The sequence below is a fragment of the Papio anubis genome, chromosome 17 (genome assembly GCF_008728515.1).
Source record: "Papio anubis isolate 15944 chromosome 17, Panubis1.0, whole genome shotgun sequence".
Taxonomy (NCBI): domain Eukaryota; kingdom Metazoa; phylum Chordata; class Mammalia; order Primates; family Cercopithecidae; genus Papio; species Papio anubis.
Window position 1 is genome coordinate 52,831,309 of NC_044992.1, and position 13,074 is coordinate 52,844,382.

Sequence of the window (13,074 nt, forward strand, 5' to 3'; positions counted from 1 at the left end):
AAGGAACTTGGACGTAAAGAGTCTTACAAATTTCATGAGTTAAAATTTTATTGTAAAGGTAATAAAAAGCCACTAAAGGATTATAAGCAATGGACTGACATGTCAGGCTTATGTTTTAGAAATATTTTTTTGATTGTATAGAAAAACATTAGAGAAGAATAAAAGTTAACTGAGACTGTGGAATTCCAGGTGAGAAATGATGGTGGCCAGGGAGTGGGTGCGCTGGTAAGTGGATAGAATCTAGAGATGTTTAGGAGGAAGAACTGAAAGAACTTGGTGAATGAATGGGTGTGGTGATGAAAAAGAAAACTGTAGTCAAGGATCCTTCCTGATTTGGCAACTGAAATAAAACACAGAGGTGAAGCTGGTTTGAGAATGGATCATGAGTACATTTAAAGAGCAAGAAGAGAAGGGTGTTTTATCTCCTCCTCCCCAAACACAGAAAAAGAGAAAATGAGAATAGAGTATTTATTTCTGTCTCTTGATACATAATGATGGCTCCTTTTGGTTTTGAGTTGCTACATTCAAGACAACTGAAAAGCTCAGAAGCAGTTCTACAGCGGTTCTTTGCTTTTTTTTTTTTTTTTTGAGATGGAGTCTCGCTCTGTCGCCCAGGCTGGAGTGCAGTGGCCGGATCTCAGCTCACTGCAAGCTCCGCCTCCCGGGTTTATGCCACTCTCCTGCCTCAGCCTCCCAAGTAGCTGGGACTACAGGCGCCCGCCACCTCGCCCGGCTAGTTTTTTATATTTTTTAGTAGAGACAGGGTTTCACCGGGTTAGCCAGGATGGTCTCGATCTCCTGACCTTGTGATCCGCCCATCTCAGCCTCCCAAAGTGCTGGGATTACAGGCTTGAGCCACCGCGCCTGGCTGGTTCTTTGCTATTTTTTTGAAGACAGAACCAACAGGGTAGTCAATGTGGTATCTTATAAACTCAGGTAATTTTAAGGAATCACTGACAATAATGCTTTGCTTTTCAAAACATATTTCAGAATTCTACTAAAAGCTCTGATGTAAGCATATAACTCTGACCACCAGGCTGTGAGATCATGAATTAGAGTCACAGGCACCTGGGACACCACAGCCTGGCTGGTTGCAGTAGTTCTATGTTTTTCCTTCTCAAAACAAGGTACAGCTTATATGGCTGCAAGGACCTTACTCAGGACATTGCTTAGGTCTAAACTGATGATGACTTCCTACATAATATGTAGTCTCACCAACTTATCTCAGATATTGTAATTCACAAAGCATTTCAAATCACTTCACAGTTGACTGCATGGCCTACACATAACACTTGAGAGGAAAAATACAGCAGTCACTTAATATCAAGCAGTGACGTTTGTTTTTGTTTTTTGCAGTTGGTCTCTGTACTAACTACTATCAAGAGGGAGAGGTGCACTCACAGAGCTCTATTAACACACTGACCATGACGAAGGCTGTGCAATTCCAGTTGTAACCTGACTAGTTTCAGGTAACCAGTCAACTGAAACTCCTCTGGGTAGTTACTGTGCTCTAACTTAAATACACATGCACACACCCCTTTCTCTTCTCACATGTCCATTTTCTTCCTTATCTAGTCACTAGTGTAACCTGTGCTCATAACTCTTCCCAGGATCCACAATTTCTGCCTAGTCTCCTACGTCCCTTAGTCCCTTTCACCCTTTCTGGCCCAGGCCCCAGCAGAATTCTAAGATACTCAGAGTTGGCTGGCAAGTACATGAGGTTAGCTGCCATAGTAAAATCTAAGTGAGATATTTACATACTGAGCCGGGAAGCTGCACCACAACTTTAGCTAGATAACCCCGAAAGGAGGAGAGGTACGGGAAAGAAAGATGCAAGAAAAGTACAACTGTACAAACTGCCCTAGTCAGACTAGTACAACTGAAGTGCCAAACTCACCATCAGTTATAGCACACAGCAGGTAACACAGTGCCTGCGCTAGATCCAAAGATGCCCCAACACAGAAGATGCCAGGAGGGCTGAGGCTGGAGGTAAGAAGGTAAGGACCGTATCTTACAGATTCCCCCCGAAAATTAGTCTTAAGAATGCATAGTCAGCCTAGTTTTATTAGGAAGTTTCCTGTAGAACAGATAAAATTATCAACGTATTATAGGGTCTTAGAGTTAGGTGGGAAGTCTGAAAGAGAAGGCTAAATTAAAAAAAAAAACAGGAAGAACTGAAGAAGGAAACAATGTGGGAAAGAGTGGCATCAGTCAGCCTGTGTCTCATGAAATAACGAGAGGTCTATTCTAAAGAAGAGCAGCTCTAGAAAACACAGAAGCCCATTATGTCCACCTGTGCATGTAATGAGATCATCATATTAAACTGTAACCTCTCCTGCATGCAAAGGTGGAGGTATGACACAGGCTGGAAGGGCACGAGAGACAACCAAGTGTGTGGGGAGCCTGGGCTTAAGGCAAGAGTATGCCACACGCACTCCGTGAGACTCAGGGACACAAGAAGCAGGGCTCTTGCCACACAGGGATTAGAGGCAGGTCTGAATATGGTGCTCAAGGACATGGCAAGCTCTTAAGACCCAGAGCCCACTCCTGGGATCTTCAGACAAGTGGGGAGCCACCTGTGTGTGGGAGAGGGGCAGCAGCTATGGGCTCCAGAGTCTACACAAGTGCAAATGGGAGCACGCCAGCATTCGTTCCATTAATCCCAGCCTTTCAGGATCACAAGCCACGACAAGCATGCTCTCAGGAGATTCAGCCCTCCATCCTCTGGGACCTCTTTAGTGCTCTTAGGTAAGCAAAGCCAAACACTCTGGTTCTTCTGGGGGCTGAAAGAGTTCATCTCAATTCTGAAGAGCTTGGCGTGAAGTAACTAGTTAGTGGAAATCTGATGACTGTAGGAATCTGATGGCTTAGAAAATCCCTAATGCAGTAAATCTGTCAGTGATTAGTTAAAAGCATACTCTAATCATATTTGGTAGCATATAAAAACGTAAATGAGCAAATTCAAATGGGCCCTATCAGTAATAATCTCTAGTTTCTAAAAATAACTTGGGAGTAGACCAAGCAAACATTAGCTGTCTGCTAATGAAACTGCCTCAGGAAGTGGACCTAAACTTTTGGCAAAGCTCTAAAGCTTCCTGGAATGACCTTAAAATCCTTTATTTGTTCTCCCTGCTTTTCAGGAAAAAAATCTTACATTTTCACATATTGTGAGCCACAGAGAAGGGTATGCTTAATAATATAAAAAGTCACAAGGTCTGAAAGTTCTGCACCAGCCTCCTTTCTATGCCAAAGAGATACAAGTGCCAAAAGACACAGTGTATTGAACAAAACAACAACAAATACCCACCCGCCCCCCGCCACACAGGGACCTGTAGTCACTTCCGGAGTGCCCACTTCTCTCAGTTAATACATGCACAAACTTCAACAAATCAGCTACATTATATATTAGGATGTTAACCAAAAACACCCAAATTCTGTTGCTTAGTAACTGCTGTCAAAAGATCCCATTTCCAGCTCTGCTCTTTGTATAGACTAAACCATGAAAAGAGAAGGATTAGGCATCATGATTCTGTTCTGTGCAGACTACAATTTGCAGTGGGATTTACAGGAGGATATTCAAAGAAGATTATTTCTTTCTTGCAAAGCTAGTGGAAAGGAAAATTTCTTCCATTAATTTTCAATCCTTTGAAAATAAGACTATATCATGTTATTAATGGGTACAGTTTTATAAATCACTGGTAGTTTTACTTAGTTTTGTTCAAACAATTTAGTTCTATCTGATTGTTCTATTTCGTCTCTACTGATTGTATACTCAGAAAGCATCAAGATGAGGTAATTAGCTAAAATCAAATTCTGCTTTCTTCTTTTGTTCATTTAATGGCACGAATAGAACTAGTAAAATAGATTTTTTAAAAAGTATTGATGCAAAAATGGACAAAGGAATTAAAATTTTAAAATAGAATGAAGTTTGGGAAGCAAACATAAAATAGGGGAGAAGGGGAAGGTCTGTGAATACTTCAAATATCTTAATGGAACATATGGTATACCCCCCAGAATGTGAGGACAATACCTCATACATACTTCAGCAGTGTTGAGGAGTTTATCCATGGAGAAAGGATTCACTAATAAGCAAATTAAGAGAAGTACAAGGTGAATTTTAAATTAATTGAGAATAAACTACTTTCATGTATTTTAGCACCATCCATTTGTGAAAAAGAGGCAATAGTATAATTATAATAAAATCTCATGTACTCATTAAAGCAAGCCTAACAGCCCTCTCTAACAAAAACTCTTACCTGTTGGTTTAAGTAATCAAATGGTATGTAAAGATGCTCTATGAATTAACTAATTCAGACCACAAGTCTTTAACAAAAATTAATGTGTTACATATTTCTGAGTTTCACAGACTATTGTCATTGCAAAACATTTCGAAAAATCTTTAAATGTGAGCATTTAGTCATTGAAATGTAGCTAAAGAAATAATTAAATGCTAACCTTCTGCCTATCAAACTGGCAAAAATATTTTAATAATATCAAAAACAGGTGAGAATCCCAAGAAACTCATACTCTTATATGATGCGGCTACAGGTGTAAACTATCACAAATTTCTGAAGGGGTAGGCTTTATAAAACCAAGAGTATTTTTTACCTAAGAGTTTTGATAGCACTATGTATCAAATATCTTTACAATACTAACATTTTTACCTTAGCAATCACACTTCTGAGAATTTGTCGTAAGGAAATAATAAAAAACGTATGTATAAGAATAAGTAAAAATAACCAGTACACTTCATTGATTTTATATTATATCCCAGGCACTGTGTGATACTTTACAGAAATTACCATCAAATTCTCACAATAACCCTACAATGCAGTTATTATCTTCATTTGACAGAAGAGAAAACAGTGGCTTATAGGTTAAATGACGTATCCAAGGTCATTCGGCTGGTCAGTGTGGAGAGCTGAGCAAGCCCAAATTCTCTGTCATGTTATGCTACTCTAGTGAAGAAAAATCTAATAAATGGGGGCAGTAATTTCCCTAGTTTGGTAGTCCTATGGAATACTGTTTTTATATAAATTTTTAAGATTTAGTTATTATGGCTACATAATAACTATACATATTTATGGAGTACATGCACTATTTTGATACAAGTATAAAACATGTAATGATCAAATAAGGGTAGTTGTGAAACTCATTAAGCATGTATCATTTATTTTTGTTAGGAATATTCAATTTCCACTCTTGTAGTTATTTTGAACTATATATAATTTTTTAAAAAAATCAAACAACAGCTTTTACTGAGCTTCAGGTGGGGCTGGCCCCGCATGGCCAGTACAGCAGCGTGCCCTCGAAGGCCAGTCTGTGACATGACAGGAAATGCAGGGGTGCACACATTGGGGCTGCCTTTTGGCACTCATTGGGGTGGGTCAGGGTAGAGCAAACACCAAGGTTCTCTGGAGATCAGAACTGGCCAGAGCAGCCACCTTCTCCCTCAGGACCAGCTGAGTCAGTCCCCAGGCCCTGAGGTGGTATCTGCATCCTGGTCCATGGGGCATTACTGGTGTCACTGCTCCGAGGGAAGAAGATGGCCAGCCACTCAATCAGGATGATGAACAGGCCACCACCCACCACTAGCCCCAAGCAGATCCAGCAATGGATGTTCTCCCAGCACTTCGTGTGGACCAGGGTCTTTGTCGTCTTGCTGAAGGCTAAGCACATATCCAGGAGTTGGTCTGAACACTGCTCCAGTTTGGCCAGTTTCCCATCATGCTCCAGGATCTTGTTGAAATTGTTAAGCATGATTTCCGTCACCTTGTTCGCCTGCCACTGGCACTGCTCCAACTCTTTCCCTGCCATTGCCACCGCCACCACACCCTCTCCCTGAACTATACATAATTTTATTTTTTAGACAGAGTCTCGCTCTGTCGCCCAGGCTGGAGTGCAGGGGTGTGATCTCGGCTCACTGCAACCTCCCCCTCCCGGGTTCAAGCAATTCTCCTGCCTCAGCCTCCCGAGTAGCTGGGATTACAGGCGTGTGCCACCACAACTAGCTAATTTTTGTATTTTTAGTAGAGACAGGGTTTCACCATGCTGGTCAGGCTGGTCTCGAACTCCTGACCTCGTGATCCTCCCACCTCAGCCTCCCAAAATGCTGGGATTACAGGCGTGAACCACCACGCCTTTAAGTATAGTTAATTTATTGTGCTGTTGAACACTAGATCTTATTACTTCTATTTAACGGTATTTTTATACCCATTGACTATCTCCTCCTTATTCTCCCATCCCCACTACCCTTCCCAGCCTCTGATAACCATCACTCTAACTCTACCTCCGTGAGTTCAATTGTTTAGTTCCCATATATGAATAAGGACATGTGATATTTGACTTTTTGTGCCTGGCTTCTTTCACTTAACATAATGTCTTCCAGCTCCTTCATCCATGTTGTTGCAAATGACAAGGATTTCATTCTTTTTAAATGGCTGTGTTATAGTCCACAGTGTATATGTACCACACTTTCTTTATCCATTCATCCTGAGGGACATTCATCCTGAGGGACATTCAGGTTGATTCCATTCCACTACTGTGAATACTGCTGCAATGACCTTGGGAGTTTAGATAACTCTTTGACACACATATTATTTATAATTATGAAAAAAACCTGGAAACAATCTAATGGTCCAACAAAAAAGGGACTGTTCAGATATTAGACAGCTATTAATTTAAAATAATACTCAGATAAGCTTTAGTTACGCTGAAAAAAGTTCATAATATTTTAAGTGAAAAAAACAAGTTTACACCAGTATGTTTCAATGTCATTCCCAATATATAAGGGAGGGGTAAATGTGTTCATGTGTATATGCGTGTCTGAGTGGTAAAGAGAATTGAAGGACAAATATGAATTTATTTTTATTTTCTTCTGTTCTTTCTTGTATTTTCTAAATTATTTCTGTAATTAGAAAAAGCTACCTTATTTTTTGCACTTACAACAAAAGAAAGGTATTTTCTCCAGAAATACAAAACTTTATAAATTATTTGTGCTCTGAAAAAAATTAAAACATCTTCCCATCCTCACACTAAAAACGGAGGGGCAAGAACAGTAGTGGGAGGTAGACTAGAACTTATACTAAAGAATGACATTTACATTTCATTTTCAAAAACAACCTGGAAGACTTAGCATCTTTAGACTGGTTTGAGCCCTTAGGCTTTTGTCAACCTATCATTAGGTAACAATGTGAAAACTATTTGCAGGGAAAGATTTTGTAATATTCCTAATATATTTCCAAGACACCTATGCTTCATTCTTTTCTCTTTTCTGAACTTTAATTACAAAGAATAGTAGTTTTCCCCCAAGGAAAACCAAAAATTCTAATATAAATTTATTATACTGCTGAAGCAGAAATATTTTTTATAAGTTTAAGAGTGCATAGATGATCCGGGCAGTGAATCACGAATTAAAACAATTTTGAATAAGCTTGTATGGACACTTATTTTTATACTCCCTAGCCTTCCACTCATCTAAAACTCTACCTTGAAAGGCTTCAACAATTTGAAGATTAAATCATAAGTTATTAAGCCATTAATTTAACCATTTAAGCCTCTAAAATCAGCACATATTACCTTCCCCCTTCAAGTCAATTTGCAAGAGATTAAAATAATAAAAATGATAATATCTCACACTTACAAAGTAGCTTTGATCTGCAGAAGCCTAAAGTACTTTTAAAAAACTTTATAGAAAAACTAGGACCATCCACCCACATCTCAGAGTATATCTGAGGTAGAAGCTGGCAGCTGGTGGAAAGCAATGGAGTAATTTACCATCTGCAAAGCTGACTACTACTTTTGAAAAAACACAGGAATAGATGATTTAGGAAAATGCAAATAGAATTAGCTATTCAATAAATAAATGGGACATTCAACAGCTACAGATTTCAAGGGCTGCTATTTAAATTTTTACCAGAAGAAGTGGGTTAAGGGTTCCCATCAAAGGGAAAACAAAAAAACAAAGAAAAACAGCCCTACCTACTCTAGGGAAATTACTGGTCCCCATTATTCTATTCAGATTTTCCTGGGAAGGACAGATACTACTGGTTTCACCTCAGAGACAGAATATGATATTATAAGTTCTTTTTGAGTCTGGCAATATTTCTCTTTCACACTCAATTTCAAAGATTTTTATGTATTTCTCTGGACTCTTCAGTGTTTATGCCTGGAATCCTGCTACAAGTTCTGCTTCCTCCATCCATCTGAAGTACCCTGTGCAATTTTCTGCCACCTGCACAAACAAGAGACTAGCTTTTCAAGCTTACATTTTTTGGGAGTCATCTTCCTTTTAAATCTATTTCTCCTCCTCAGTCTCTTTCCCAAAGAAACACCGAAGAATTCTACCCTATATCCTTATAGAGCGAATACCTAAGAGCAACTTAAAAGAAAACCCTGAGCTGTCTTTACTAGGTAGCACTTCAATTCTCAAGATTCTTTCACCTCATTCTGATTTTCCCGCATTTCTTGGACTTACACAGTCAGTTCATATCTATAAAAGATCAAGCATGAAAAAAAGAATTTACATAAAAGAAATACTTCAGATGGATATAAGAAATAATTTCTTGACTGGCAGTATGCAAAATTAGAAGAGCAATGGAAACATGATCTAACAAGTAAGATGGAACAGCCATTTAGAGTCTTCATCATTGATTTTTGTTGTTGTTGCATGGCACTTGCTTGAATGTGAGAGAGATGGACCAGATGGTCTTACAGACTTTTCAGCTCTAGGATTCTATTCTATGCTGTTCTAACTTCACTGATGGTATAAAGTGGCCATGTTAATTAAGAAGGTGACGAGTGGCACTTGGAGAAAGGAAGATGGATGAGAACTGCATCAAGTTACCAAGCAGATTCTGATTATTGCCTAATATAAAACTATCCTTTTGTAGGGATTCCTGGGACTATTTTCCCATTAATACATCTCTGTCTTCCTCAACTTAATTGACTCCAAACAGTTCAACTTTGTACCATAATGAAAGAACTTTAAAAAATCCTAAATGAATTTGTCCCACTTTATTCAAACATTTTCAACTATGACTCTTTTAATAAAATTGATACAAAACTAGGAAATGAAACAATCTTAATATATATTAAACAAAGCATAATTTAGAAGGTAAAGGTACTCAATAAAATACATTACAAAGTTAAAAAATCTAAAACAGTCACTGTTTCCCCCCAAATTCTGATAATTTGGTTCCAATTGAGAAGGACACAGTTGCTATGGGTTTATATGTATACATGTACAAAGGCATATATATGTGCACACACACACACATTTAAGAGATAGGAAATTAAAATGAAAGTAAAATCTTGATACCTTCTTCATGGCCTGACATTTGGCTGTTTCAGAAAAGCCAATCATTTTATCAGGAGAACAGATCTTGATGAACGGGAAGTTGGATTCCTCTGCAATTTTTGCAGCTAAAGCAGTCTTCCCACTGTGAGGAGGGCCTGCATAAAGACATGAGCAAGTCAGGGGAAAAAAGCCAACCTAAGCAAAGGGAAATAAAACAAGTTTAAACTTTTATCCAGAACATACTGAGGTCTTGACTAGTTGCTCATTAACATTTCCTGACACAATTTCACAGCAGACATGTTTTCTCTTATTTATTAGCAACTAAACTTAACGAACTAATTAGCATTTCTCAAAAGTATGGTGAAATACATGCCTCCTGACATTCTCACATACCCTTAATCTTTCAAACTTTTGGCAAAATATACAGAGTATAAGGGTTTTGCTTCTTAAGAGAATGCATTCAAATGCATATCAGTACTTACGTTATTAGTTCTATCAAATCATTTGTCTAACAAAAAAATACAATCTTCTTAGGAGCTGATATTGGGGGCAGGGGAAAACTGCCTTATTAGAAGTAAATGTGATGTAAAAAGCTAGAATTCTAAAGACTCAGGCTTTCTCATAAAGGCAAGCAAATCTACAAACTTACCTACACTTAGACATCCCTGCCTTCCCTTCCCTGTTTTGGAAGCTGTGTCCCTCATTCAACCACAAACCAATCAAACCTTCCTTCCCATCTTCTCAGGAACCTGACATTACTGATTGTTCCTTTCTCCCATATGTTCAACTTCTTCCTCTTCCCCGAGGCCTTTCCAAAAGTGTTTTAGCATGTTCTAGTCTATCTGACAGTTTATTAAATAACAACAAAAAACTTTCTGGATATCATACCCCTCAACACTACACCTTCTTCTCCCTTCAAAATGGAATTTGCCTATGTAATTATTTACACTGGCTGCTTTTGTTCCTCACCTCCCACCCATCCTCACTAAATCTTATGGCTCCCAGCCCCATTACACTGAACAGGCTCCCATCAAGGTCACAAATGATCTCCATGTCATCAAACCCAACAAACACTTTGGTATCTTTTTCAGCCTCTTAGGAGCATTTGATACAATTCATAATTTCCCTCTTTCTTAAAATACGTTTCTTTTCTTGGCTTCTGTAATACACATTCTCTCTTTCCCCTCTTTCCTCTCTGGTTACTCTTGCTCAGTCTCTTTTATCAATTTTTCTGCTCTGTTTAGTCCTTAAGTGTTAACATGCCTCAGAGACAAGTTCTAGTCCTCCTTTTCATCTCAACCGATACCCTCACTGTAAGTGATTTCATCTACTCCCATGGCTTCAACCACAGTTTTATATACTGACAACTCATGAGTCTACTGCCAGCCAGACCCACATATCCAACAGGCAGGCAGATCAACATTTCCGATTTACTTCTCCTATATGACCCTTGAATTTAACATGTTCAAAACTGAACTCATCAACTTTCTTCCAGAAATCTGCTTTCCATTAGTGTTCCCAATCTTAGTAAACAGCATCATTTACCGGGCTGTGTATGCCAGAACCCAGGGGGTCATGTTTGATACCTCTGCCCACATCCAACCTAACAAATATTTCTAAGTTTCCGCTTCTCCACCTACAAAATAGAGACAACAGCAGCATCGACCCTTGGAGGACTTAAGTGGGGTTTAAATAGATAGTATGTGCACGGTGCTAGTAGAGTGACTGGCAAATAGCAAGGGCTCAAAAAATGTTAGCTTAATTATGATTGACAATAATAATGTGGTCATTTTTATTCTATCTCCTAAATATTTCTAATTAGTCTACTTATCTCCATCTACACTACTCCACATGCTTCAAACCACAATCGACTCTCATTAAGGCTAATCCAACTGCTTCTAACCAAAATAGTCTCTCCTGTATCTTTTTGCCCCTCCAATCCATTCTCCATCATAAAGCAGTCATGATGATGTGGCTTCACTGCTTAAAATCCTACAAATGGCTTTCCATTGCCCCTAAGATAGTCTAAATCTTTAACATGGCCTACAAGGTTTTATATGAACTGGATTCTGTCTGCTTCTACAGTCTCATGTCAGGACAATCTCCCTTTCTGTTTCAAGCTCCTTCCTGCCCAGGACTTACATGCTCTGCTTCAAACATCTTCCCCAATGACTTTGCCTGGCCAGAGTCTCCTCACTGGTCAAGTTATGGCTTAATATGTTTCTCTCAGGGAGCTCTCACCCCCCAGATCTTTAAAGGTAGTTAGGTTCCCTTGTCATGGGGCCTCACTGAACTTTTCTGCTGTCATACTAATTATAACTGTAAATTAATTATTTGTGAATGGAATGTTCTCCCCCTTTTGTCTGTCTACTCAGTAAAATCCTAACTGGTCTTTCAAGGCCTAGATTAAATATCATCTCTAGTTTTCTCGACCACCCCTATGCAAAATGACTTATATTCACACAACTTTACACACACACACTGTAGTCAGGAATTTCTTTACACTGCCTTTGTTCATGACCAGACTGAATGAATACTTGAATGTCTTTGTATCCCCAGCAACTAGTTGAATGACTAAAATGCAAGTACTCAGTAAATATTTATTTAATTGAAGCTATGTGGCATCATTCAGTGTATTAAGTGCCACAGAAATACAGATATAATCCTACAAGAAAACTAGTTACTATCATTCCTCAGTAACATTCTACCCCAAGAGAATTTTAATTTGTACATAATATTGGTACATAGACTGGATTACTATTTTCAGATCAAGAACAAGGTTAAAAATGGGAAAGAATTCAATTTTCTAGAATGTGCTTAAGGGCTTTTAAAAAATGCTGTTTTTCCTTTAACTTTTTTTTTTTTTTTTTTGAGACGGAGTCTCGCTCTGTCACCCAGGCTATTTGCCTCTCCAGATGTGCTCTGTTTTCACTCTGCCGTGTGCCTGACCTCTACCATCTACACCAGGGGATTTCCTTGCCCTCCAGCTTCCAGTTGGGTTTGGCCAATGGGAAACCCATCAGGTAATTGAAGGGAGGCGATAAGAGACTGCGATTGTGTCACTGATTGCCCTGGTTTTCTCCCTTTGGGTAGCCTGGGACTGACTTCTCCTCATCTAAGGAAAGTGGTAGCCTCTATCAGGAGATCCTCTACTGTCAGCTTTCTCTCTCTCTCTCCAGATCCTAATTATGGCTCCTCTCCCCTTGCTTCCTTAGTAGCCCTGGGATACTGAATGCTGCACCATGGCTTGTGGTTTTCCTACATGGTGCTGTTCCTTTAGTAAATATTCTTCTTATTCAACTCTCCACAAGTTACTCAATTAGAGTGTGCCATAACCCTGACTTATAGAGTGGCCATGTAACATGGGGATGTCCTAGAAACCCAGTCATGGGTGATTGAGTAGTTACCCACTGGCTTCCTTTGAAAGGGAATCCTAAGGGTGGGGACAAGAATGCTTTTCCTGTCCTTTTTCAGTTTTCCCCTTTTCCTTCCTTCCTTCCTTCCTTCCTTCCTTCCTTCCTTCCTTCCTTCCTCCCTCCCTCCCTCCCTCCCTCCCTCCCTCCCTTCCTTCCTTCCTTCCTTCTTTCCTTTCTTCTGAAAAATTTGATGAGACCCAGAGAAATTTACTGGTTTATAAAGTCAATCAGAAAGTTAGCAGCAGAGATGGGGCATGTACCAACTTCTCTGACTCCAAGACCTATCTTCCTTCCTTCCCTTCCCTTTCCTTCCTTCCCTTCCCTTTCCTTCCTTCCTTCCTTCTTCCATCCCTCCCTCCC

At 39.3% G+C, this 13,074-nt stretch overlaps 1 protein-coding gene and 1 pseudogene across 10 annotated transcripts in view; both read right to left on the reverse strand.

The window, feature by feature from the left end:
* NSF (N-ethylmaleimide sensitive factor, vesicle fusing ATPase) overlaps positions 1-13,074 on the reverse strand; it is a 160,206-nt gene that overhangs the window by 34,430 nt on the left and 112,702 nt on the right. For all 10 annotated transcript variants that reach the window (XR_002517891.2, XR_002517890.2, XM_021928364.2 and 7 more), the window contains one exon: positions 9,320-9,453. Coding sequence is in view for 8 of the 10 variants with exons in the window: in XM_021928364.2 (XP_021784056.1) it covers positions 9,320-9,453 (134 nt within the window). In the remaining 2 variants the exon portion in view is untranslated. The remainder of the gene's footprint in view (positions 1-9,319; positions 9,454-13,074) is intronic.
* LOC108582490 lies at positions 801-5,934 on the reverse strand (annotated as a pseudogene).